General features: G+C 41.5%; 1 protein-coding gene across 1 annotated transcript in view; it reads left to right on the forward strand.

Annotated features, from left to right (window-relative positions):
* The window catches only part of APBA1 (amyloid beta precursor protein binding family A member 1), a 198,199-nt gene that overhangs the window by 150,213 nt on the left and 24,365 nt on the right, over positions 1-23,621 (forward strand). Inside the window, exons 4-7 of the mRNA XM_063455056.1 lie at positions 2,134-2,173; positions 3,898-4,043; positions 16,361-16,393; positions 17,801-17,887. Of these exons, the coding sequence (XP_063311126.1) occupies positions 2,134-2,173; positions 3,898-4,043; positions 16,361-16,393; positions 17,801-17,887 (306 nt within the window). The remainder of the gene's footprint in view (positions 1-2,133; positions 2,174-3,897; positions 4,044-16,360; positions 16,394-17,800; positions 17,888-23,621) is intronic.

A 23,621-nucleotide genomic window follows, 5' to 3' on the forward strand; every position in this document is an offset into this window, starting at 1 on the left:
ATAGTCAAAATGAACCTCCTACCACTCTGCCTGTTTCAAACCATACCGATAACCATTCCAAGAACATTTTTGTCACATTGCACACGCTGATCCTGAGGTTCATTTGGCACAAATCCAAAGCCCGCATACGACACGACATCCTCGCACTGCCGAAGTCAGAGGGAGGTCTGGCTCTCCCGGACTTTAAGCTATACTGTCAAGTCACTTATTTGCTAAGGATAGTAGAGTGATCCAAACGGAGTGTGACTAAACTGTGGAAAGAAATAGAAGCCACACAGGTGGGCCGGCCCATGGCAGTCATGCCCTGGCTGGAACCAACACACAGTGCCAAACTAGTAGCTAGACACTCACTCATTAAGGCAACCAACACGGTATGGCACACCCAGACCTCAAAGCTGGCCCTTTCATCATTCCCAACGCCCTTGTATCTGCTTGTTTACAGCCCAGCCTTTCCTCCAGGGCTAGACACAAAGCCATTTCAGGGGCTGATAGGTACAGACATTCCCCAGGCGCGACACCTGTTTACAGAGGGACAGATCAATCCTCTGACTAAGATGCTTACCACAGACAGCCCTAACTTCATGCAATGCTTCAGATATAAACAGCTGACGGACTTCATCACCTCTATTCGACAGAGGCCCCTTCTGACCAGAGATCTTACTCCAATGGAGGTGATCTGCACAGACAATGACTCTTTAGAACATGGGATATCAACCTGATACATTACGCTCCTTACACAGCAGAAAACACCAGCACCTCCCTTTATGGGGAAATGGGAAGAGAACTTAGGAGAAACACTAACTACCACACAGTGGCACAAAATCTGTGATCTCACACTACACTGCTCAGTGTCCAGTAAAACACAAGAGACTGCATACAAATTGCTAACCTACTGGTACAAGACTCCCCAGTCCCTACATACAATGATACCAACCATAGATAGCAGTTGCTAGAGGTGTGGAGAAGAGCTGGGCACCCTACTTCATCTATGGTGGGAGTACTCAAAAATAAAACCGTTCTGGAAACAGATCTACAGTATCATGCAAAGATTTTCAGACGACCCACCCCCCTTCAGACCAGCGCTGATTCTCTTACATCACACTAAAACCCAAACATCCGCAAAAAACTCACTGACGATACGAATCCTGAATGTCGCCAAGGGGCTGGTGCCCTTATTCTGGAAGAAAGACATCGCTCCATCGATGGAACTGTCGATACAACGAATGGAAGAACTCCGCCCTATGGAATATCTGATATTCTGTAGCAATGAGAGACCCCAAATTTACCTGAATATCAGGACTCAGTGGATTTTGTCAAGAGACTCCGTTGACTTTAAGACGCTATTGCACAACAACACTTCTGACACCACGAGTAGAGAGGGAGAGACACAATAATCTGGGCACAAGACCACTTACTGAGAGCAAAACTTTCCTTCTATTTTTCTTACTCCCCTTCTTCCCCCCTTTTCTTTGGATACTTGTCACCCCAATGGGCCTCCGCGCAGGGAGCCCTTTTTAGACAGGGCCATCATATGTTGATTGCAGAACCATGATTATCCACAAATCCAGAAAATAAAATGAGTGTTCACTGCTGCTTCAAAATGCTAGTTAGGTCAGCATGTTATCCATCCTCAGGCTTTTAGAATAATACCTTGATCAACCCATGCTGATAGCAGCTGCCCTCAAATTACTTACGTTTGTGTTGTTTCTTATCTTTATTTTGCTTCATGGGGATAATAAGAGCGTTTTGTTGAGGTATAAATACATATTACCATAATTTTAATTTCAGCCCCCTGGAAATTCTCTAAAGACCTGATGACAGTCTTCTAGTCAGTTACTTCAAGAGGTAGCATGCAGTGTTTGCCAGTGTTATCACACCATCCGCAACAGGAGCCTGCAAATGCAATCCTCAGCTCCCTGATTATCTAAACACACTAATAAACAAGTCTGCACACAATTCTCTAAATAACCTCTAATTGTTTGAAACCAATCTAATTTTTCTTAACAAAATACTACTGGTCTGTACTTGTTGTCTGTGTGAGGGGTGTTTTATTTTTTTGCATGGCATAATTTTTCTGCTGGGTTCATGTTTCTTGATTTTGTTTAGAATAAACACTGTTTGTCTTAATTACAGTCAAGAAAAAGCTTGGCTTCATTCCCGACCTATGTGGAAGGTAAGAATTCAAAATTGAGGCTAATTATAATTTGAAATGTCAAATGAATAATTGCCACATGTAGACTGCAAATCTGCATCTCATTGCACCTTGAGGTCGGATTTAAGTTTTTTGTTTTTTTCCTTTTTCTTTTAACCCATTCTTTGCAAGAGTGCTACCTCTACTATATTCACTGCAGCCAGTGTAATTGTTATATTACTAAATGTGTTTGGTTTTAATATTTTGCTTTTAGTTAATGAGTGTTAATGACTTTATTAATGTTTTCATCGTATCTCTGTGTAATTAGTGTTACTTGTTCATCAGCCGAGCCTTAGTGATCTGCCAATGTAAAGGATTATGCACCAAGACACAGGCAATAGTTTTCCTAAAAGAATGATAACATTTATAGTTACTAAAAATTACCCAAATTAAAAAAGCTGTTGTTTGGGGTGGGATGGATGGACAGTCCCTCCTAAATATGAACACTTGGAATTTATCATGCACTACAGATTTTTCTGTATTACTAAAAACCTTAGTAAACAAATAGCTAGTTTAATGTTTCAGACATTAAAGGTGTGATATTATGCGACAGAGAGTTCCTTAATAGTGGTGCTGCACACATTTAAGGGACACTATAGTCATCAGGAAAACTACAGCTTATTGTATTTGTTCTGATGAGTATAATCAGTCCCTTTAATCTTTTTACAGAAAACACTGTCTTTTCAGAGAAAATGCAGTGTTTTCATTACAGCCTAGGGATACCTCCAGTGGCCACTCCTCATATTGCTACTAGAGGTGCTTCCTAGGGCAGTGCTGCAGAGTGTGCATCACTGCCATTCAGTGTCTCCTCCCTCTGCATGGGGACACTAAACTTTCCTCGTAGAGATTCATTTATCTAATGCATCTCTATGACGAGATGCTGATTGACCAGGGCTGTGTTTGGCTTGTACTGGGTCTGTCCCTGATCTGCCTCCTTGACAGTCTCAGCCAATCCTATGTGAAAACATTGTGATTGGCTTTTGTTCAATACTTCTGATGATGTCAGCCAAGCAGGCAGATCAGGAGCAGAGCCAGCAGAAGAAGACTGCAGTAAAGGTAAGATTTTGCTATATTAAGGGGGAACCATGGGCGCTAGATAGTGGTTTTAACACTATGGGGTCAGGAATGCATGTTTGTGTTCCTGACCCTCTAGTGTTCCTTTAAAACTCAGAAACCAGATGTAGATAAGAGTTCTGGGAAAGTTATAGGTTTTCACCTGTAGATTTCAGTTATTTGTTACAAATGTATTATGGAGATCTTTGATATTGCATTGTTTTCTATGTCTGTGTATACCAAGCTTAAGATATGTGGTATTTATTTATTAAACTGATTATTATATGACGCAAATGATAATTTGGAGAAATTATACTGGGACTCTATATTTTTGGCCACAGAAGTAAAACTGGAAACATTCCAGCGATCTGCTATTTTTGCTTAAATTAGCATTTCCTTTGTAGATTCTCCAGAACTCCTAGTTTAGTAAATAACCCTATATTTTTGCTATATAGTCAGTGAAGATTCCAGGGAACAGGTTAGGTAACAGAAATGTGAATAGTTTTTTTTTATAACTTGGTTGCAGTTTTCTGTACCTGCATTTCAGGGTGTGAGTAGCTTTGCATTTGGAAGTTCTGTAGTGATGTTCGCTATAGTCCAGCCACAGGGATTGAAAAGCGAGAGCCAATGTAATGATGCATGTTTCCTAACAGTTCCTGGACCCTGTGACCCAGAAGACCTAATTGACGGAATTATTTTTGCTGCCAACTATCTTGGCTCCACGCAGCTGCTCTCTGACAAGACCCCTTCTAAGAATGTGCGCATGATGCAAGCACAAGAAGCTGTCAGCCGAATTAAGGTGAGGGGCCCATTTCTGTTTTACTATTAATTACGGAAGTCTGGAGTTGAGCCAAAGTGCCATGTAGATGACAACAAGAACAGCTAGGCTTCAAAAGGTCATCAGAGCCAAAAACAAGAATTTGGGATTTATTCACTAAACACCAAATTCTAGTGAATAAAAAAAACGAAAAACGAAAATAGCCAACCTATGTGACCAATATACTGAGTGACAAAGTGACACAATCAAAACATGAGTATGTAAGTGGAGCTCTAAAAAGTATGTGTTTTGGTAAAATACTGTAAACACACTCACCCTATACTGTATATGGAAAAAGGAGCATTTGAACTCAATATGCTCAGTACACTCCCTATATAGAAAATATATAGTGCAACATGGTGTTTTCAATTTCTCAATTGTGGATGAGTTCCAAACTTAGCGCCGTCACATGATATGGAGCGTAGAAATAATTGGCTCAATCTATAGCACTTGTGAGGCTTAAAGGTGGCACACTCCCTTCTGTAAATACTTGGATGGATATGCTCAAAAGAAAGAAAATAAATATACCAATGGTTCAGTATAAATGACAAATGGTGATAATATATAAAGCAGAGCTCACCTGATATTGAGCCTACAAATTCCAGCTCTTGTATATGGCACAAAGTAGCAAATACTGGGTTGTACTCCCCTTGATGAAAGATGGACCAGGCAGCAGAAAGGATATTGCTTGCAATTTTGTATTACCGTTTATTGACTGATAAAATATGAATTTAAATATTGTCAGAAACTAAATCAGAAAATGGTTAAATTTCTATCCTTAAACGTTCAAGGATTAAATTCTCCCTTTAAAAGATCAAATGTTTTTGAATACTTATAAAAAATAAAAAAAAACTCAAGTAATTCTCCTACAAGAAACCCATTGGTTAAAATCAGATTTGCTAAAATGTATTCCAGAGAGATTTTCAGTTAAAATGACTGCATCATTGGAAAAGAATAAAAAGAGGGGTGTAGCCTTTTTAGTTACAGAAGATCTCAATTTTAAGATAATATATAAAGATATTGACATGAAAGCAATATATATAATAATAGTTTGTAAAATACAACAGATATACACTATTGTTAATATATATGTACCGAACAGCCATACAATCAAATTTATAAACCATCTATTCTCAAAAATTGATAAAATGAAACTAGGGATGATTCTAATTGGGTGGGATTTCAACAGTATAATCAACCCGTACTTAGATAGGGTATCAAGATCTGGTACCTCGATTTAAAATAAAGACATTTGAATGACGCAAAACAATTCTCAAAGTTAGTCAAAAATTACAATTTATTGGATCTCGGGAGAATTTTTCATCCGGGAGAGAAAGATTATACTCGTTTCTCTAAAACCCACTGCTCTTACTCGAGAATAGATTATCTCTTAGGAAATTTTAAATTAACCAATAATCACCAGTAAAGTAGAAATTAAAGAAATATCTTGGGCAGACCATAATGCAGTTACATTAGAGCTAAAATCCCTACCTATTTGAAGGAAAAATAACTAATTGGCGCATGAACAACCGTATTTTAAACGATAATAAAGAAATTAAACAAATTAAAGAAAATATTAAGGAATATTTCCAACATAATAAAAATAAGGAGGTATCTGTGCCCATGGTATGGTGCGCCTTCAAATCAGTTCTAAGAGGGCAGTTAATAAAAATAGGAACGGGGGCGGGGCCTGACTGCTAACCGAGACAGACACATGGTGCTAGAGCTCCTCAGGGAAACCCACGTATTGAGCCTGTTTTGAGCCTTAGTTGCTTTTAATTTGGCTAAAAAGATTGACCATAACCCTGTGGAACACCGTGCTGATTATTTGACTCGCAACTGGCAAATAAAGCTTGGTCAGTATATCCCGGTCCCTACTGGTGTATTGAGGTGATCCTATAACAACCTCCAGTTGACCAGCTTCTCAGAGTGCTAAGGCCTAACCGCCAAAATGGCTGCCCTGCTGAGACTTACGACAATGACTGCTTTCTCGCAAATTCAAAGTCCAGTAGATCAGCTACTACTGATGTTTGATCGAGTGTGCGCAGATTTTTTGGCAAAGCTATACGACTGGAGACTTACCACTACCCCCACTAAACGAGTCACGATCCCACGAAGGCGTCCTGCTGAGCGACTCATCTCTCACAAGCACCTCCAACATGTTCCCAGAGGGTCATGGGGGAAAAGAAGGCACAAGAAGCCACTGCGGTGGTCGGCTCTCCCTCATCGCTTAGGCCTTAACACTGACTGTTACTCTCCCCGACTTAAACTACCTGATGCAGCCAATCTCAATCAACAGGTCTGCGAGACCAAAGAAAGGCAGAGAAGAGTCCTGGCTAACCTTATGGAGGAAGCAACACAGGACTATTGTCTGGCTTGGGTCAGAGGGAAAGACCTCCTCGGAACAGACGGCAGAAAGGACAGCTTGGAGTCACCATCCATGGGCATCGGCTGAGTGGCGCCTGGTCTGTGCTCTCAGCTGGGCTACTTCAATCCCCACCAAATCCTTTTGTCACAGATTAACCATCTGCAATATATGATTTGCCCACTTTTCTTCTCTTTTATGTTCAATACCTGGTGGCACTATCATTAATCAGTCAGTTAGCATACTCATATTTTCACCTACGGTACTTCCTTTTTACAATATACTGACATGTTAGGCTCTAACTTCCTAAAATCATGATGTTATTGTTATCTATAAAATGTGCAGCACTCTTGTCGTTTCATATTAACCTTATAAGCACAGCATGTTAACCCCTCATCGATCACTATCTACCCTATAGAGTTTAATCTTAGGCACACCGCCTGTTTATTCAATGCCATAACGTGTTATCCAATTTGCACTGTGTTCCTCTACTACATTTGTCTTTAAAAAAAAATGTGCAGACATATGTATGCACTTATTCTAACTAGACATGTTACCTCATTGCAATCCACATAATGTATACTGACTTACCTCTGTACCACCCAGCACAACAAAAATAAAGAATTACAAAAAAATTAAAACAAGAACGCAAATTAAAAGGAAAAATCCAACACAACTTCCGGATTTATATATGCTATATGAAACTAGTAGAAAGAATAAGGAATCTCCCACAATTATTCTAAACCAGACGATAGAGGATATACAAAAACAGATAAATAATATTCTAAGAAAGATAACTTTAAAAAAATCTGGAATATATGATAACTAATTGGTGGAAAATGAGGGAAATAAAACCGGATAAATGCTAACTAATAAAGTGAAAGGGGGAAAAAATGCAAAATGTATAAATAAAATAATAACAGAAGACGGTCACCAAATATCTCCCCAAAATATAGGAGAGGCATTCAATACCTATTATCAAAAATGTTATAATATTCAAGATTTAAACCAGGAACCAAGTAAATCCAATGAGATGAAATAGATTACAAAAGAACAGCTTAAAGAATTGAATACACCGTTTACAGTAAGAGAAATATCATTAGTTGTGACGAAACCAATCTCGCCACATTGTATTGGAGGAGCCTTGTTGCCCGCCTGCTGCCTTTGGACTATGGCCCTGGGAGATTGGGCCCTTTACAAACAGTATTCGGCCCTAACAGAGTGCATGTCACTCATTCTGGCCCTTTAAATACAGTGGGGCCATTCGGTACTTGCCCTGTGTGAGCAGTGATACCCCCCAGATAGCTATGCCATGGAGCCTATTCATATAATGAAAGACTATGGGAAAGACTTTGGCTCCATGGCAATTAAACTGTATTTGTGTGGTCTGCGTGCCATTCACCTAATAATGTGCACGCAGACCTGAGCTATCTGGGGATATGTTAAATGTCTGTGTTTAATGTATAAAATATGACTTTATGTATTTTAAAGAGTTTTATGTTGTTTTGCAACCATGTGGTTAATGGAGTCTGCCTCTAGTCCTGGATAATTAGATTTCTTCTCCAATTATCTCCAGGGCAGAAGGGAGGAAGCCAGGATGCATTGTGGGGATGTTTTACTTTTACTGTTTGAGCCAGGGGGAATAAAATATACTTTTACTAACTTTTGAACCCCTGGTCTGATTCATGCCATTTTTTAATATGTTGTTCCCCTGAATGGATTGATTGTGGATATGTTTTTTATGTGAATGTGATGTATGGTTTTAAAGTTATGAAAGTTGTGTAAAAGTATATTTTGAACTGTACACATAATGGGATTAAGTGTCACACTAAGGGGAGGGGATGTGTGGGAGGTAACATCTATGTTATTGGTTATTTTATGCCTCCCCCTGGGTGTGGCCTGTATGTGTACTCATGTAATAAAAACCAGGCTGGGTGCCCAGCACCTCAGACCACTGCTTGACCCTCAACACGGAGCCTTGTCTCGTTCTTGGGGGGATTCACTGTATGCTGTTGGAGATTGATTGCTAAGGAGTGTAAGCTGATATCTGCTTTTCCTATTCATCTGCTAGCAGCTATTTGTGAGGTTCCAGCTGGAGTGCTACCTTATTCATCTATATCCAGTTCGTGAGTTTTGGTGCTTTTACAGTAGCTGTGCCTTTCTGAGAAAAGGGGATTATCGCCTAAACGGATTTTAACCCCTCATATGCTGAAACGGTCCGTTACAATTGGTGGCAAGCGGCGGGATCGTTCCTACAGCCAGAAGGACAGCTACAGAACACCATTGCTTTGGATTTTTACAATTTGAGGGCAACGCATGTCTGAGTACAGCGACCCTGACAGCACCAGGATGGAACCAGCAGTGGAGTACAATGAGGGTGACATGGATGACCGGGATGCATTAAGGAAAGGCATCTGGTACCAGGCCCTGGATAACGTACAGTACCAGCGGGGCAAGAGTCTCCCCAGTGAAGAGCAGCGATGGCAGACACGACTGGCACTGCGGATGCCCTTCCTGGGAGAGCAGCCCCTGAAGGGATGGGTGAAGGAACTAGAGCACCGGCTATGGCAGGAGCTATGGCTGGAGGATGCCTACCAGGCGCTCTGGTGGTATATGGCACAGTATATACCCTGAACAGCCGAACATGACAAGCCAGAGGGAGAAGAATTTGATGGTCCTGGCTTGTTATGGGAGTCCTTTGCAGAGCCTGGCTTCGGGAGCCCTGCGCAAACCAGACTGCAGGACATTTTCTATGAGAGGGAGGCTAGGCATGAGTGGGATGACCCCCATGAGGTAGAGCAAGACCTGGCTCACCTAGCAACCCTGGAGTGGGAACTGGAGCAAAACTACCAAGATCTCTTCCACTTAATTGGGAAGGCTCAGCAGGACAGTAAGGTGACAGACCCAGATCCAGACCCCTTCCGCTGGGAAGATATTGTAGAGATTTACTGGGAAGAACCCCAGGTGGCCGGTAGAGATGGGACCGAGGTCTCTCCACCGGTCCTGCAGGGAATTGGGAGCCCAGTCTCCATTCCCCAGCGGCAGGCTGAGTTACAGGGGGCAGAGGTAGTTGGTCCTACCCCCCAGCAGCAGAGTGATATGCCGGGAAGGCAGTGTGAAGTGCAGGGAGAGGAGAGCAGCGTCCTCCCTCCCCAGCGGCAGGCTGAGTTACAGGGGGCAGAGGTAGTTGGTCCTACCCCCCAGCAGCAGAGTGATATGCCGGGAAGGCAGTGTGAAGTGCAGGGAGAGGAGAGCAGCGTCCTCCCTCCCCAGCGGCAGGCTGAGTTACAGGGGGCAGAGGTAGTTGGTCCTACCCCCCAGCAGCAGCGTGATTTTTTGGGAATAGAGAGCACAGTCTCCTTTCCCCAGCGGCAGAGTGTCCAGCAGGGAATAGAGAGCCCAGTCTCCTTTCCCCAGCAGCAGGACACTGTATTGGGAGAAGAGACAGTTGGTCTCCCTCCACAGATGATGGAAGTATGTATGGGAGAGGAGCTTGCTACCACCTCTCCCCAGCGGCGGATCATTGATATGCAGGGAATAGAGAGCCCAGTCTCCTTTCCCCAGCGGCAGAGTGTCCAGCAGGGAATAGAGAGCCCAGTCTCCTTTCCCCAGCAGCAGGACACTGTATTGGGAGGAGAGACAGTCGGTCTCCCTCCACAAAGGTGGAAAGTATGTATGGGAGAGGAGCTTGCTACCACCTCTCCCCAGCGGCGGATCCGTAATGTGCAGGGAATAGAGAGCCCAGTCTCCTTTCCCCAGCGGCAGAGTGTTCTAGTGGGAGAGGAGCCTGTTACCCCCTCTCCCCAGCGGCAGCTTAATATACCAGGGGGAGACTGTAAACCCCCCACCGGTGCAGATGGGACCGTGGTCTCTGCACTCACCACACAGGGGGTAGGGACGGTCGGTCCTACCCCCCCACGACAGAGCTGTGTATCCAAGGGGGAGACAACCGGTCTCCCCACTCAGCAGCAGAGCTATGCAACTAAGGGGGAGACAGTCCGTCTCCAGCAACCAGGCTCCAACCAGACTACTCCGGTGGTAGTGCTGGCACCAGGACAGAGTACCGCTGGTCTCTGCCCACTCAGCAACCCACCAAGGCAGCCTACCAGTCCCCTACACAGCCGTGGTGAGGCACCTGGACATGGACAAACTTCTCCTCTACCCAGGTGTAGTAACTATTTATTGTGGGTGGGCTGTACTGTTTTTTTTGCTTTATGGGTGGGTTGCTGGACTAACAAGGGCACTGACCGGCAGGAGGTCAGGTACCCTGTTAGTCTTTTTGGAAAGGGGGAGAGATGTGACGAAACCAATCTCGCCACATTGTATTGGAGGAGCCTGGTTGCCCGCCTGCTGCCTTTGGACTATGGCCCTGGGAGATTGGGCCCTTTACAAACAGTATTCGGCCCTAACAGAGTGCATGTCACTCATTCTGGCCCTTTAAATACAGTGGGGCCATTCGGTACTTGCCCTGTGTGAGCAGTGATACCCCCCAGATAGCTATGCCATGGAGCCTATTCATATAATGAAAGACTATGGGAAAGACTTTGGCTCCATGGCAATTAAACTGTATTTGTGTGGTCTGCGTGCCATTCACCTAATAATGTGCACGCAGACCTGAGCTATCTGGGGATATGTTAAATGTCTGTGTTTAATGTATAAAATATGACTTTATGTATTTTAAAGAGTTTTATGTTGTTTTGCAACCATGTGGTTAATGGAGTCTGCCTCTAGTCCTGGATAATTAGATTTCTTCTCCAATTATCTCCAGGGCAGAAGGGAGGAAGCCAGGATGCATTGTGGGGATGTTTTACTTTTACTGTTTGAGCCAGGGGGAATAAAATATACTTTTACTAACTTTTGAACCCCTGGTCTGATTCATGCCATTTTTTAATATGATGTTCCCCTGAATGGATTGATTGTGGATATGTATTTTTATGTGAATGTGATGTATGGTTTTAAAGTTATGAAAGTTGTGTAAAAGTATATTTTGAACTGTACACATAATGGGATTAAGTGTCACACTAAGGGGAGGGGATGTGTGGGAGGTAACATCTATGTTATTGGTTATTTTATGCCTCCCCCTGGGTGTGGCCTGTATGTGTACTCATGTAATAAAAACCAGGCTGGGTGCCCAGCACCTCAGACCACTGCTTGACCCTCAACACGGAGCCTTGTCTCGTTCTTGGGGGGATTCACTGTATGCTGTTGGAGATTGATTGCTAAGGAGTGTAAGCTGATATCTGCTTTTCCTATTCATCTGCTAGCAGCTATTTGTGAGGTTCCAGCTGGAGTGCTACCTTATTCATCTATATCCAGTTCGTGAGTTTTGGTGCTTTTACAGTAGCTGTGCCTTTCTGAGAAAAGGGGATTATCGCCTAAACGGATTTTAACCCCTCATATGCTGAAACGGTCCGTTACATTAGTTATTAAAACAGACAAAGCACCTGGCCCAGACAGGTTTCCAAATATATTATATAAGAAATTTAAGAACAAAATAATGTAAGAACAGACTTACACATTTAAGGAGATGGTAAAACAAAAAACTATGGAAGAGATGCTATACGCAAACATCATTTTAAAACCTGAAAAAAACCCGGAATTAATAAAAACTATAGACCAATCTCTCTGATAAACTCAAATGCAAAAATATATGCATCAATATTTGCCAGCAGACTAGAAAATACATTTACAAATTTGATCCACTTAGGCCAGGCGGGTTTTATTAAAGATCCTCTGTAAATAACATAAGAAGAATGATTAATATTTTGGATAATGTAGACAGATCAGGAGTCCCATTCGTGGCCCTGGCATTTGATAGGGTCAGGTGTGACTACCTGAAGTCAATATGTAAACAACAGGGTCTGATTGGCTGGATCTATAATGCTATATGGGCATTATACACAGGTCCTAAAGCAAGAACGAGGGGGGGGGGGGGAATATCCTCAGACTGGTTCAGGGTGACCAATGGTGCTAGGCAGGGGTGTCCCCTGTCCTTTCTACTATAGGTATTGTCCATTGAGTCTCTAGCACACGATATTAGAAATAATATAAAAATTAAAGGGTTTGTAAGCAATAAGAAAGAATTCAAGATATCACTCTTCGCGGATTATATTTTCATACCACTGGAAGACCTGTTAGCATCATTAAAATAATTAATGAATAGTGTATCTGAATATAGTAAACAATCTAACCATAAATTAAACATTGATAAGGCACTGATTTTAGACAAAAATCTAAGTGTAGACATGAAAAAAGAATTAGAAAATACATTCAAGTTCAAATGTTCAAAAAACGAGATCCAACACTTGGGTATAAAAAAACAAGTAATCTGTGACAAACTGCCTTTTGCCACTGGGCATTGGAGAGGACTGATTGCTAGCCTCCTGCCCTGCGACTATGGCCCTGGGATGTATTGCCCTTTAAGAATTACATTTGGGCATAATTTTTGAATGCTGTTTCTGGCCCTTTAAATGCTTTGGAGCAGGGTTACAACTTTTAAACTGGCACTTCAAATTCAGTCGAAGTCGTCGAAGTGGCCGCCATTCGACAAACGAACACGTGGCGGCGGCCATTTTAACTTATTCAAACGCGGTCAGCGGTGTGTGCAGCCAAATCTATGGAACTGTTTGCGGCTGCCCAATTGCACGAACACCGCTGACCCGTACCTTCTTCGACACCGCGGCTGGAGACTAAGTCCCGTTCGAAGATTCGAACGCTCGTTCGAATGGGACTTAGTCATTTTCTCGGTGCAAAATAGACCGACCGCACAGCCCAAATCCATGGAACTGTTTTGGGCATGAAAATGTGCTTGCGGTCGGTCAAAAGTGACTTATACCTATCTCCCGAACGGCTGAACGGATTCAAATGATTTTTGGGTATGTTTGTATTTAGAATGTGCTGATTAATACTATGTAACTGTTATTAATATTGGATGTATGGTTTTAGAGTTATGAAAGTTGGGTAAAAAGTATGTTTAAATTGTACGGATAATTGGGTTACCTCTCAGGCTAAGGGGAGGGAATATGTGGGATGTAACCATTGTGTGATTGGGTAATGTATAATTGCATGTGGGCGTCTCCCTTGCAGGGGAGAATTGCATAAAAGCAGAGTGTGTGTGTAATTAAACCAGAGTTCTTCTTGACCCTCAACACGTAGTCTTGTCTCGTGATTGGAGTGGACAGCTATATTCACACTGGGGATTGCTATGCTCTGCATATTCCCTTGAGCTTTAATCACTTAGCTCTTTTGAGCTCTTTCCCACATGGTCCTGAATGCTGGAGGTTCATACAGGGTGGAAGGAAGACGGTGCGGCTCCAGTTAAGCTACGGCGGTTGTGGAGTCTGCGGTGGTTGTGGTGTCGTCGAGGGAGCTCTAATCTCACCGCTCTGCTTACTCGCGCGCTGTCTGCTGATGCCGCGGGAGCCGGAATATGATGTCATATTCCGGCTCCCGCGGTGTCAGTAGACAGTGCGCGAGGGAGCAGAGCGGTGAGATTAGAGCTCACTCGCCGGGTCTGATCACAGCACAGCCGCACGCCGCGCCGGGGGGCCAGGAGGTGGCCTGGCAGGAGGGAGAGCTTCCCTCCTGCCGGTCACTGAAATCTTGCGCCCCCAGAGCCGGTGCGCCCTAAGGCGCCTTATGGACGCGCCGGCCCTGCTTGTAATCTACATTGTCTGTAGGCCAGAATCCTTGTTACGCTGTTGGGGCACAGCAAGAGCAGATGTGTAATCAATGCATAACAAAAATAAAGCATTCAACAACAAAAAAAACATGTGGATGTAAACCATTACATCTGTCAGAATAGTTGTCATTTTTCTCCATGGCTGTTCAATGCCCCTAAGGCACAACTATTGCGTATCCAACGCAACTGTTTACAAGTAGATGGATTACATACGAAGACTGTTAAAATTAAATCTGGATTATACGAAAAGCATACAGAAAGCTAGATTTAACCCAAATCTAACTCTGATTGACTGACATGGTCATTGGAAGCAACAGCGCACACTTCAAAAGGGATTCCTGTCACAGGCAGCACATACTCGCATTGAAAAAGCCCAGTTTCTACGAAATGCAACAAACAAAGAGGATCATACTTTGCTTTAATCTACAAGCGATATCCTTTCTGCTGCCTGGTCCATCTTTCATCAAGGAGAGTACCACCTTATATTTAGTACCTTGTGGTATATATTAGAGCTGGCTTTTGTAGGCTCAATATCAGGTGAGCTCTGCTTTACATACTTGCCTATTATTTTATTTATTTATTTATTATTGCCATTTATATAGCGCCAACAGATTCCGTAGCGCTTTACAATATTATGAGAGGGGGATTTAACTATAAATAGGACAATTACAAATAAACTTACAGGAACAATAGGTTGAAGAGGACCCTGCTCAAACGAGCTTACATTCTATAGGAGGTGGGGTGTAAAACACATTAGGACAGGAAATTATCACCATTTGACATGTATACTGAACCATTGATATTTCTTTGCTTTCGTTTGAGCATATACATCCAAGTATCTGGAGAAGGGAGTGTGCCACCTTTAAGCCACACATGTGCTACAGATTTGAGCCAATCTTTTATAGGCTCTATATCATGTGAGTGTGTTAATTTGGGGACTCCCCTACAGTTGAGAAATTGAAAACACAGTGTTGCACTATATTTTTCTCTTTTATTTACTCTATATATCCTGAGCATATTGTGTTGAAGTGCTCCTTTCACCATGTATAGAGTGAGTGTGTTTATTGTATTTTACACATATACCTACTGTTTAGTGCTCCACTTACAAACTAGTGTTTTGATTGTGACACCTTGTCACTCAGTATATTGGTTACATAATGTGTATTATTAGTGTGAGGAGGACCCACATTACTGTTGTAGCAGCTTATATTCATTTACCTATTTTTTATTATTTTTGTTAAGCGTGTTTGTTTACAGATTTGGGGGTCTATCTTGCATAGAACCTTTTTAGCTTTTTTAAAATGTATTTATTTATTAATTTTTGAAATAGCCATCTTGTGACTATAGCAAAGTTGGGTCATTTTTTCCAAATCCACTATTTCAGCTTAATTTTTGAAAATGCACCTTTAATTGAGTGGATAAATCTCATAGTCTGTGTTTTTACCTGATGATGGATAGAATAGATGTATTTGATCCATGGTAAGGCACCATCTTGGCTCCCCTGTAAAATAATCATCGTTAAAATCTGTGTATAGTACGTCTTTTGATGATTTAATGTCATTGATGTTGACACAGGGCAACCAAGTTTGATGAACATGAAAATCACAGTAAGGGTGATTTTCCATCCTTTACATTTTCAGCCTATAATTTATAACCTTGTGAAAACCTAGGACGGATGGGTTAAATTCCCTGCATCTTCATTTTCTGCAATCCATATTTTAATGAGTTGTCTCCGTGCAATTAAATTCATGTTTCATAAAAGAGGTTTTTTTATCCACTAGAAGTTTTTTTTTGTGGTGGGCGTATGTTAAATGTGTGCATTATCACAGTATTAATTGGTGCTTTATGTTTAAAAAAAACAAGCAAACAGTGATAACGGTACATAATAACATTTCTCCATCTGTGTAGTTGAGCCTCTCGCATTATAGAGTTAATTGTAAAGCGCTGCGGAATTTGATGGCGCTATATAAATATCATAATAATAAATAACATGCGTTGTTTATCAGGCTGTATTTGCAAGGGGGACTCTGAGGTGTGTGACGTGGGAAGGAAACATTTTAACAAGCCACAGAGAAGTTTCTATTTTACCCATACCACTGGAGAGTGAAACTGGTGTAAACATTGGATTACACCAATCTAGACTGATATTTTAAAGGCCTGTCACATCCACCTGCTTGATCTGCCAGCATGGATTAGCGCTTGTATCTTATTTTCTAACCATATTCCTGTCTCTGTTTATTTCATGCTAAGCAGATGGCCCAGAAATTAGCCAAAAGCAGGAAGAAGGTGCAGTACAATCTCATGCATTTTGATGTTATGCTTGCCTTTATAATTTGATTTTTACATTTTTTATTTTCTATTTCATTATTTCTGCATCCAGCAAATCGTCTCCTGATTTGAATTTCATCAGATCTAGCCATTTTATTTATTTTTTTGTCAAAATAACCATTTTCTTATTTTTCCCACTGGCCAGTAAGTCATTGTTCTCATTTAAATGGTGTCATGATCATTTGAGGCATTAGGAAACTCATTACAAATTTTTTTTAGGATGTGCCCCTATTAGGATCCCAGAGCCTAGTATGAAGAAAACAAATGCAGGGTATCCTACAGCCTGAGTAGCTGTCACTTAATTTCATTGATTGAAGGTGCTCCCTAGCTAAAAGAAAACAGGGTACAGCATTACCCTTATTTACTCCCAAGGTGGCAGGCCTCACTCTCTATGTGTAGCATGCAGTACAGTGGCATTTCATTTATGTGTGTAACAAAACGCAAGAAAATATGTGCTTTAACATTTTTTTGATATTCATTAACTGCTTTCCTCTGCCCACAAGTGTTTTCTTTTTGTTTTTTCCAAATTGCTGGATGCAAAAATGCTTGTATCATGTAACTGACTGATGCATTAGCAATTCCCTTCCTTGATGAATTTAATATACTGTATGTATTAATTGTGTAGTAATTCAAGGTACTGAAAATTCCCATGTAAGTCTTGGCTGTTTGTTTTATGTGTATTGTTGTTGACAGTAAGAGTGTGCTTAAGGAAATCCTATTATCAGAACACCATTAGTACGTCATTAGGAATCAAAGGTTAACAATGGGTATCCAATTTCCAATAAGTATTTTATCCAAAACATGCTTGGCACTACCTATTATAGAAAGCTGTGTAAAACATTTTGATTGTTCTGGTTAGAACAGAGATCTGTTTGCCACTGAAAAGGTATACAGTCCTGCATTTTGAAATGTGTGTGATTACAGTAATGTATATCAGATTTCCAAGATTTCTCTAAAGACATTGCAATACTGAAATGATGCAATGACAAATTAACCCAGTAGCTAAAACAAAGGCCCTGGACTTTGAGAAGTGATTAGATGAAATGTTTTTATAAACCAAAATTACATTTTAATCTTGGACTCTCAGATATTTTGATAATCAGAGATATTGACATTTGTATCCATAAATAACACACAAGAAAACAAATCATCAAGCTATCACTGTAATTTATAGCAAATCTATAGAAAGCCTGACGGTAATACAGAGGCATGTTTTAGAATAAATGAAAAATGAAAGTGTTCTACATTACTACCAGCTGTTGTTCTGATAGTAGGTGCTCAGTGTTTAGTCTGTCTGCCAGTACAATACCAACTCACAGCTTCCTGACCCAGGTGGCAATTGCTTACCCAGTATGTATTTTTTAGGCTGCAGAAGGAGAGGCACAGCCTATGACAGAAGTGGATCTCTTCATTTCTACGCAGAGGATAAAAGTATTAAATGCAGACACGCAGGTAAGGGCTGAAGACTCCATGCAGCACTGACCTTACCATTGTTTTAAAGTAACATTGTTATTCTTAATTGTGCTTTGTTTGGTTTAAAACAATCTAACAGACAGTTGGAAGGATCCCTGCCTGTTTAAATATAGACTTATGGAGGCTAAATATTAAGAGCTTGACTTCTTTTAATTGTTTATGTATTTGCCTGAATATTAACATGTTACTTTTTGTTTTATTTTTATACCTGCTAGGGAATTGTTTGTATAGAGTTTTGAGAATTCAATGTAAACACTAGTAGCAGCTTGGAGCAGTAAAGTCCAAGTTAATGTGGCAATCCATAAACTCACAATAGCTGGAATACCAACTTCAATGAAGCTGTAACCAGCTACAGTTAAGGTGATAAACACAGCTACACCCTAATAACTGTAAGGATATGATTCAATGGTTAGATAGTATTAATGAAATCCAAGCCACTGAGATCTACTATCAAGGTTTCAAGAATCATTCAAAGAGAAAACATAAGGTCGCCCTAGATACAATTGTCCCCGTGTCAGTCAAGAACAATAGATGAGTAGACCAGGACTAATAACTACAATATAAAATATAAATCGATTAAATATAATAGTTTAAAGGCCAGGTTATAATGTTAAGCATTAGACAGGATATAATAATAGGGCAGACAGGTGTATAGTTGTATTTATAGACTGGTTCCCATAGTATGAATAGGTTCTACATAAAAGTATAAACCCACAATTAAGATAGGTGTACTAGATTAACCTTTTTCTTATTCAATAAAGATCTATAACTTTTATGTTCACTTACCTCCAATAATGTTATGATATCTTATGGTTGGTAATTCTTTGAAGCCAGGTCCCCAGGTGGGGTTTGCCTTCATTAGTTTTCATCAATATGTATGTTTGGGTTATGCCTTTATTACCTACTGAACCCTTTTTGGGTATCCGATCAAGACTTTAATGTTACATTAATTACTTTAATGTTTTTGTCCAAACATGAATGGCATATACAAATTCTGATAGGGGAAATTGGCAGAAAAGAAATACAAAGACCATACGTAAGCTAAAAAGAAAACACTTTTTTTTTGTTGGTAAAAAAGCATATTAAAAGTATAAAAATATTATCCAACTTAGTTGAAATATCACTATTTACCCATCAGTACTTGTAGCCTAAGATGGGCAAACAAGCTAGGTAACCAAAGGTGAGAGTGAGAGTAGGTGATATAAATGTATTGATTCTTAGATCAAGCAGTTTGGATTATGTTTAAAGAAATGAGTGTCGGAGATTATATCTGAATATTAAGACCACAAGGGAGGTTTGTGAGGCGTATTTTAGCCAGGATTTTTAACTGCAAATAGTAGGCGCCAATATTTTGCCTATATTTACTCTTTGATTCTTAATAAGCTTTCTAAGTTTGCCTTTAAAAAAAATATCTGTACTGTTTTTGATATTCACACTATAAATATTTCCAGATCTCTATGTATGTTTGTTGATCTTTGCCTGTCAACTGTCCCGAATCTGGAAAAATAGTCCTGATTCCAGGCTTCTCTTCCACCATACTGGCCCTATTCCTAGTGCCTGGAGTTTGTGGGCACAAAGGAATTGCCCCTAAAAGTGCATTATTAGACAAATTGCATGACACTTAGGGCAATAGGACATGTTTAGAGAAGTGGAATCGGTAATCTGTCATGCTCTGCCCTCAATGAGGTTGCCAGTTTGTTTTACAATCAGCCTGATGTGAATTAACTTGCCAAGTTTTTTATGATCAAATGAGAGACACGGCCTAATATTTATATACCTCTTCCCTTGCTTCTCATTGATATTATTTGATAATGGGACACTGTCTGTGTTACCATACTTACCACTGTCACACTTTGATGCTGTTTCTAACCAAAGCTTTACTTCGCACAAACCAACCCTAACCATAACTAACTTGAACTAACTAGAACACTGATTGATCTCTGAACACTGATTGCTCTCACATTGCATAAACTGACTGCTAAGGCAAATCATCACTGTGATTGGCTCCCATCCTGAGTGCCACTCAATGACTGACTGTCTCACGGCTGCATCCAGTCATTAGATATTATTCAAGCCATAGGACCACAGTGGGTGACACAACAATTCTATGGAATATGGTATCTGTTCAGTCTTCCTCTGTTTTCTTGGGCTTTGCCTTTTCTTTGGGTTTTTCTTTAGAGCTGGTGTTTTTATGAGCAGTGTGCACCTAGAAGATGTGGATTGTGTTCCTCACAGATGTTTATTACTACACACCTGCACCTCTATTCTTGTGACAGAATGTGCATTGTGAGGTCATAGTTATAAACTCCTGCTACTGGGCTCCTGTAGTGAATGTATGTTATGAGGTCATAGATGTGAAACCCTCCCATTGAGTATCTGTCTCTTGGTGGATGCACAATTATTTTACTGGATGTTTTAAAAAAAAAAAAAAAAAAAAAAAAAAAAAGCACATTTGTTTCTGAAATAACAGATAAGATAATATGTAGAATTTCTGTGAGCTTTGTTTATGCAGGAAAATAATTCTGTATAACAATCATAAATCAATCTAATAAGTCTTCAAGTTGATCCAAAAATAGAGCACGAGTTACAGAGAATTTGAGAATTTGTTTCCTATGAACATCCACAGATGAGATCCTTAGTGTTATAGCACACAAGTAATGTAGTGCTCTATATGCCGAAAAGAGGGGATTTTGGTAAAAGGGGCCATTTTGAATAAATGTAATTCAGCTACGGTAATTTGGAGAACACATGTTTTTTACTAAAGCATTAGTTAATCTGTAGATATAAAAATTCCAGTAGATAAAAGCAAATTTCCTTATGTTAACAAAAATAATAAAAAATCCCTAGAAAAGGGGGGCGTGTCCTGGAAGCAGAGCGCACCGGCCGCATGTGCTAGGAGCTCCGCTCAAGCTGGCTTCAAACGAGCAATTAACCCGGCGATAACGGCAAAACCCAGCGCCCACTGAGGACATGTCACAGTCTAAAGGCAGACGGACGACGGAAAAAGCTGACAAAACTAATTTCTTTACGGCACGAGCCGGTCACGGCAAAAATTGGCAGCCGCCGGACCAGGCCCAAGATGGCGCCGAAAGCGACCAGGAGGCTGCTACACACACCCCGGTAGGAGAACCCCCACTTACCCACAGCATGATGAAGGTCTTGCTTGAGGAAATGTCTGACAAACTCCTCCAAAAGCTAGACACTGCGCTGACAATCCTCAAGAAGGAGGTGCAAGATCTAGGACACAGAACGTCCCACACAGAAAACAAAATGGAGGACATCTCAGCAGCTCACAATGCTCTGGTAGACAAAGTGGAGGGGCTAGCTGCACAAGTACTGGCACAAGATACCAAAATAGCAGACATGGAGGACCGCGCCCGCAGGAACAATCTGCGGATCAGAGGAATTCCTGAGACGGTGGGCACTGCTGACCTTACCGCACACACCACGGGTTTACTACGACACCTAGCTCCAGATCTGCCCGCAGATGTGCTCCTCCTAGACAGGATCCACCGCACAGCAAGACCTACATTCCTACCACCAGATACCCCGAGAGATGTACTCGTGAGACTCCACTATTTCCACGCCAAGGAGGTTATCTTGGCGGCAAACAGAGCTGGAAAACCACTACCTGCTGAATACAAAAATCATAAAATTTTTGCAGACATCTCAGCCTACACTCTGAAAAGAAGGAGAGATTTCAGACCGATTACAGTGTCGCTGAGAGACCACAAACTGCCGTACAGATGGGGTTACCCCACCAAACTGCTTGTCACCAGAGGAGGGAAAACAACGGCAATTGCTACTCCAGAAGAAGGGGAGCGAATATTAAAGACATGGGACATTGTTCCGGCAACAGTTCCACCCTCAGGAGAAAGGTCCAAGGTCACCCCGGAGTGGAGAAACTCAAAAAGGATATAAGGACGAAACTCCATGGACTATAGGCCGCTACGGCCTTAAACACTCAGCTTGACAGACAGACTATGTGCAACCAGTTGGGTAATGTACCGTTTTGGCAACGGGAGAAATATGTAAAATATAGTAGGATGCGGGGAGAATAGGGACCTCAAGCGAGCTCTCCCAAATATAATAGCCGCTTTAAAGAAAGGCGCATTACGAGAGAGACACAGAGATATAGAGAGTACGATCTGCACAAGTAGGGGTAAGAAAATCAGAAAATATATATAAAAAAAAAAAAAAAAAAAAGTAACAGGGTTGCGTGATGATATAAACCAATTTAGAAGCACTTGAGGGAGGGAGCTCCCACAGGACGAGAGGTTGATACCTCTACCCCCAAGGCACGACCACGCAGTGCCTAGCCATAAGTATGGCATACATAGTATTAGCTCAGGATTGTATGTATTATATGTTTTTGGTTATTATATGTTATGTTTATTATGTTAATGTGACTGCACTCATCATGGGGCATATGGGTGGCCCCACACCACTCCTCAAGGGCAACGAATGCACGCAATATCCTAAACACGACAGACACCTTCACACTTCAGTAAGGGGAAGCTCACGCAAAACTCTGAGGACTACCCTGCTCAGCTTGACTCGGCTGGGACAAGCAGGGATCCTCGCACAAATATACACTCCAAAGAGTTACACACAACCTCGCACACGACAACCACCGTGAGGATATGTACATTTAACGTAAGGGGACTGAATATCCCTGCAAAGAGACACCTCCTCACCCGCGACCTCTGCGCTGCCCGCACTGACATCCTTTGCCTACAAGAGACACACTATCGCACAGGCGACTTTACCAACACACTGACACTGGAATTCCCACACCAGTTCCACTCCACTACTAGTACGAAATCAAAAGGCGTTTCCATCCTGATAAGCAGGGAGGTTAAATTCTCCCTACATAGCCAGGACATTGACTCCAATGGCAGATATGCCATAGTGTCTGGGACGCTGAATGACATAGAGTATACAATCGTGAACATCTACTCGCCCAACACAAACCAAAGGAATTTTCTGCACAAAATCCTACACAAATTAGCAAACATACAACACGGCATCACGATACTGTGCGGGGACTTCAATCACGTCCTAGACCCAAAAGTAGACACTACCCTATCCATACACAGTCGCAGGCACCGTCCCTTGAAAAGACAAAGCAAGGCCATACAAAAACTTTTACACACACACCACTTTTACGACACCTGGAGACTCGCTCACCCTGCCGAAAGGCACTACACCCACTACTCCCCAGTACATAACTCATATTCCAGGATAGATCACCTACTGATATCCGGCTCACATCTCAACCAAATACAGTCATGTGACATAGGCCAAATAACGTGGTCGGATCATGCACCGGTTACACTAGAGCTCAAGGATAGTTATGACTTCAGACACCGTAGCCCCTGGAAAATAAACGACTCACTACTGCGGGACAGGAGATTTACAGGGGAACTTAAAGCAGAGCTAAGGGATTACTTCGCGAATAACGACACGGGAGACATAGCAGCCACTACAGTATGGCAAGCCCATAAGGCAGTCATGAGAGGCCTATTGATAAGGAGAGCGGCGTTTGTGAAGAAATCCACACAAACACAACTTAGGGCTTGGCAGAAAGAATTATACGATCTAAACACGCAAAATCAGATCTCACCGACAGACACAGCAAAACACCGCATAACCCACATATCACGGCTCATACATCAACAAGCTATAGACCAAGTTAACAGGCATATGAACA

Source organism: Pelobates fuscus, chromosome 5 (assembly GCF_036172605.1).
Source record: "Pelobates fuscus isolate aPelFus1 chromosome 5, aPelFus1.pri, whole genome shotgun sequence".
NCBI classification, from domain to species: domain Eukaryota; kingdom Metazoa; phylum Chordata; class Amphibia; order Anura; family Pelobatidae; genus Pelobates; species Pelobates fuscus.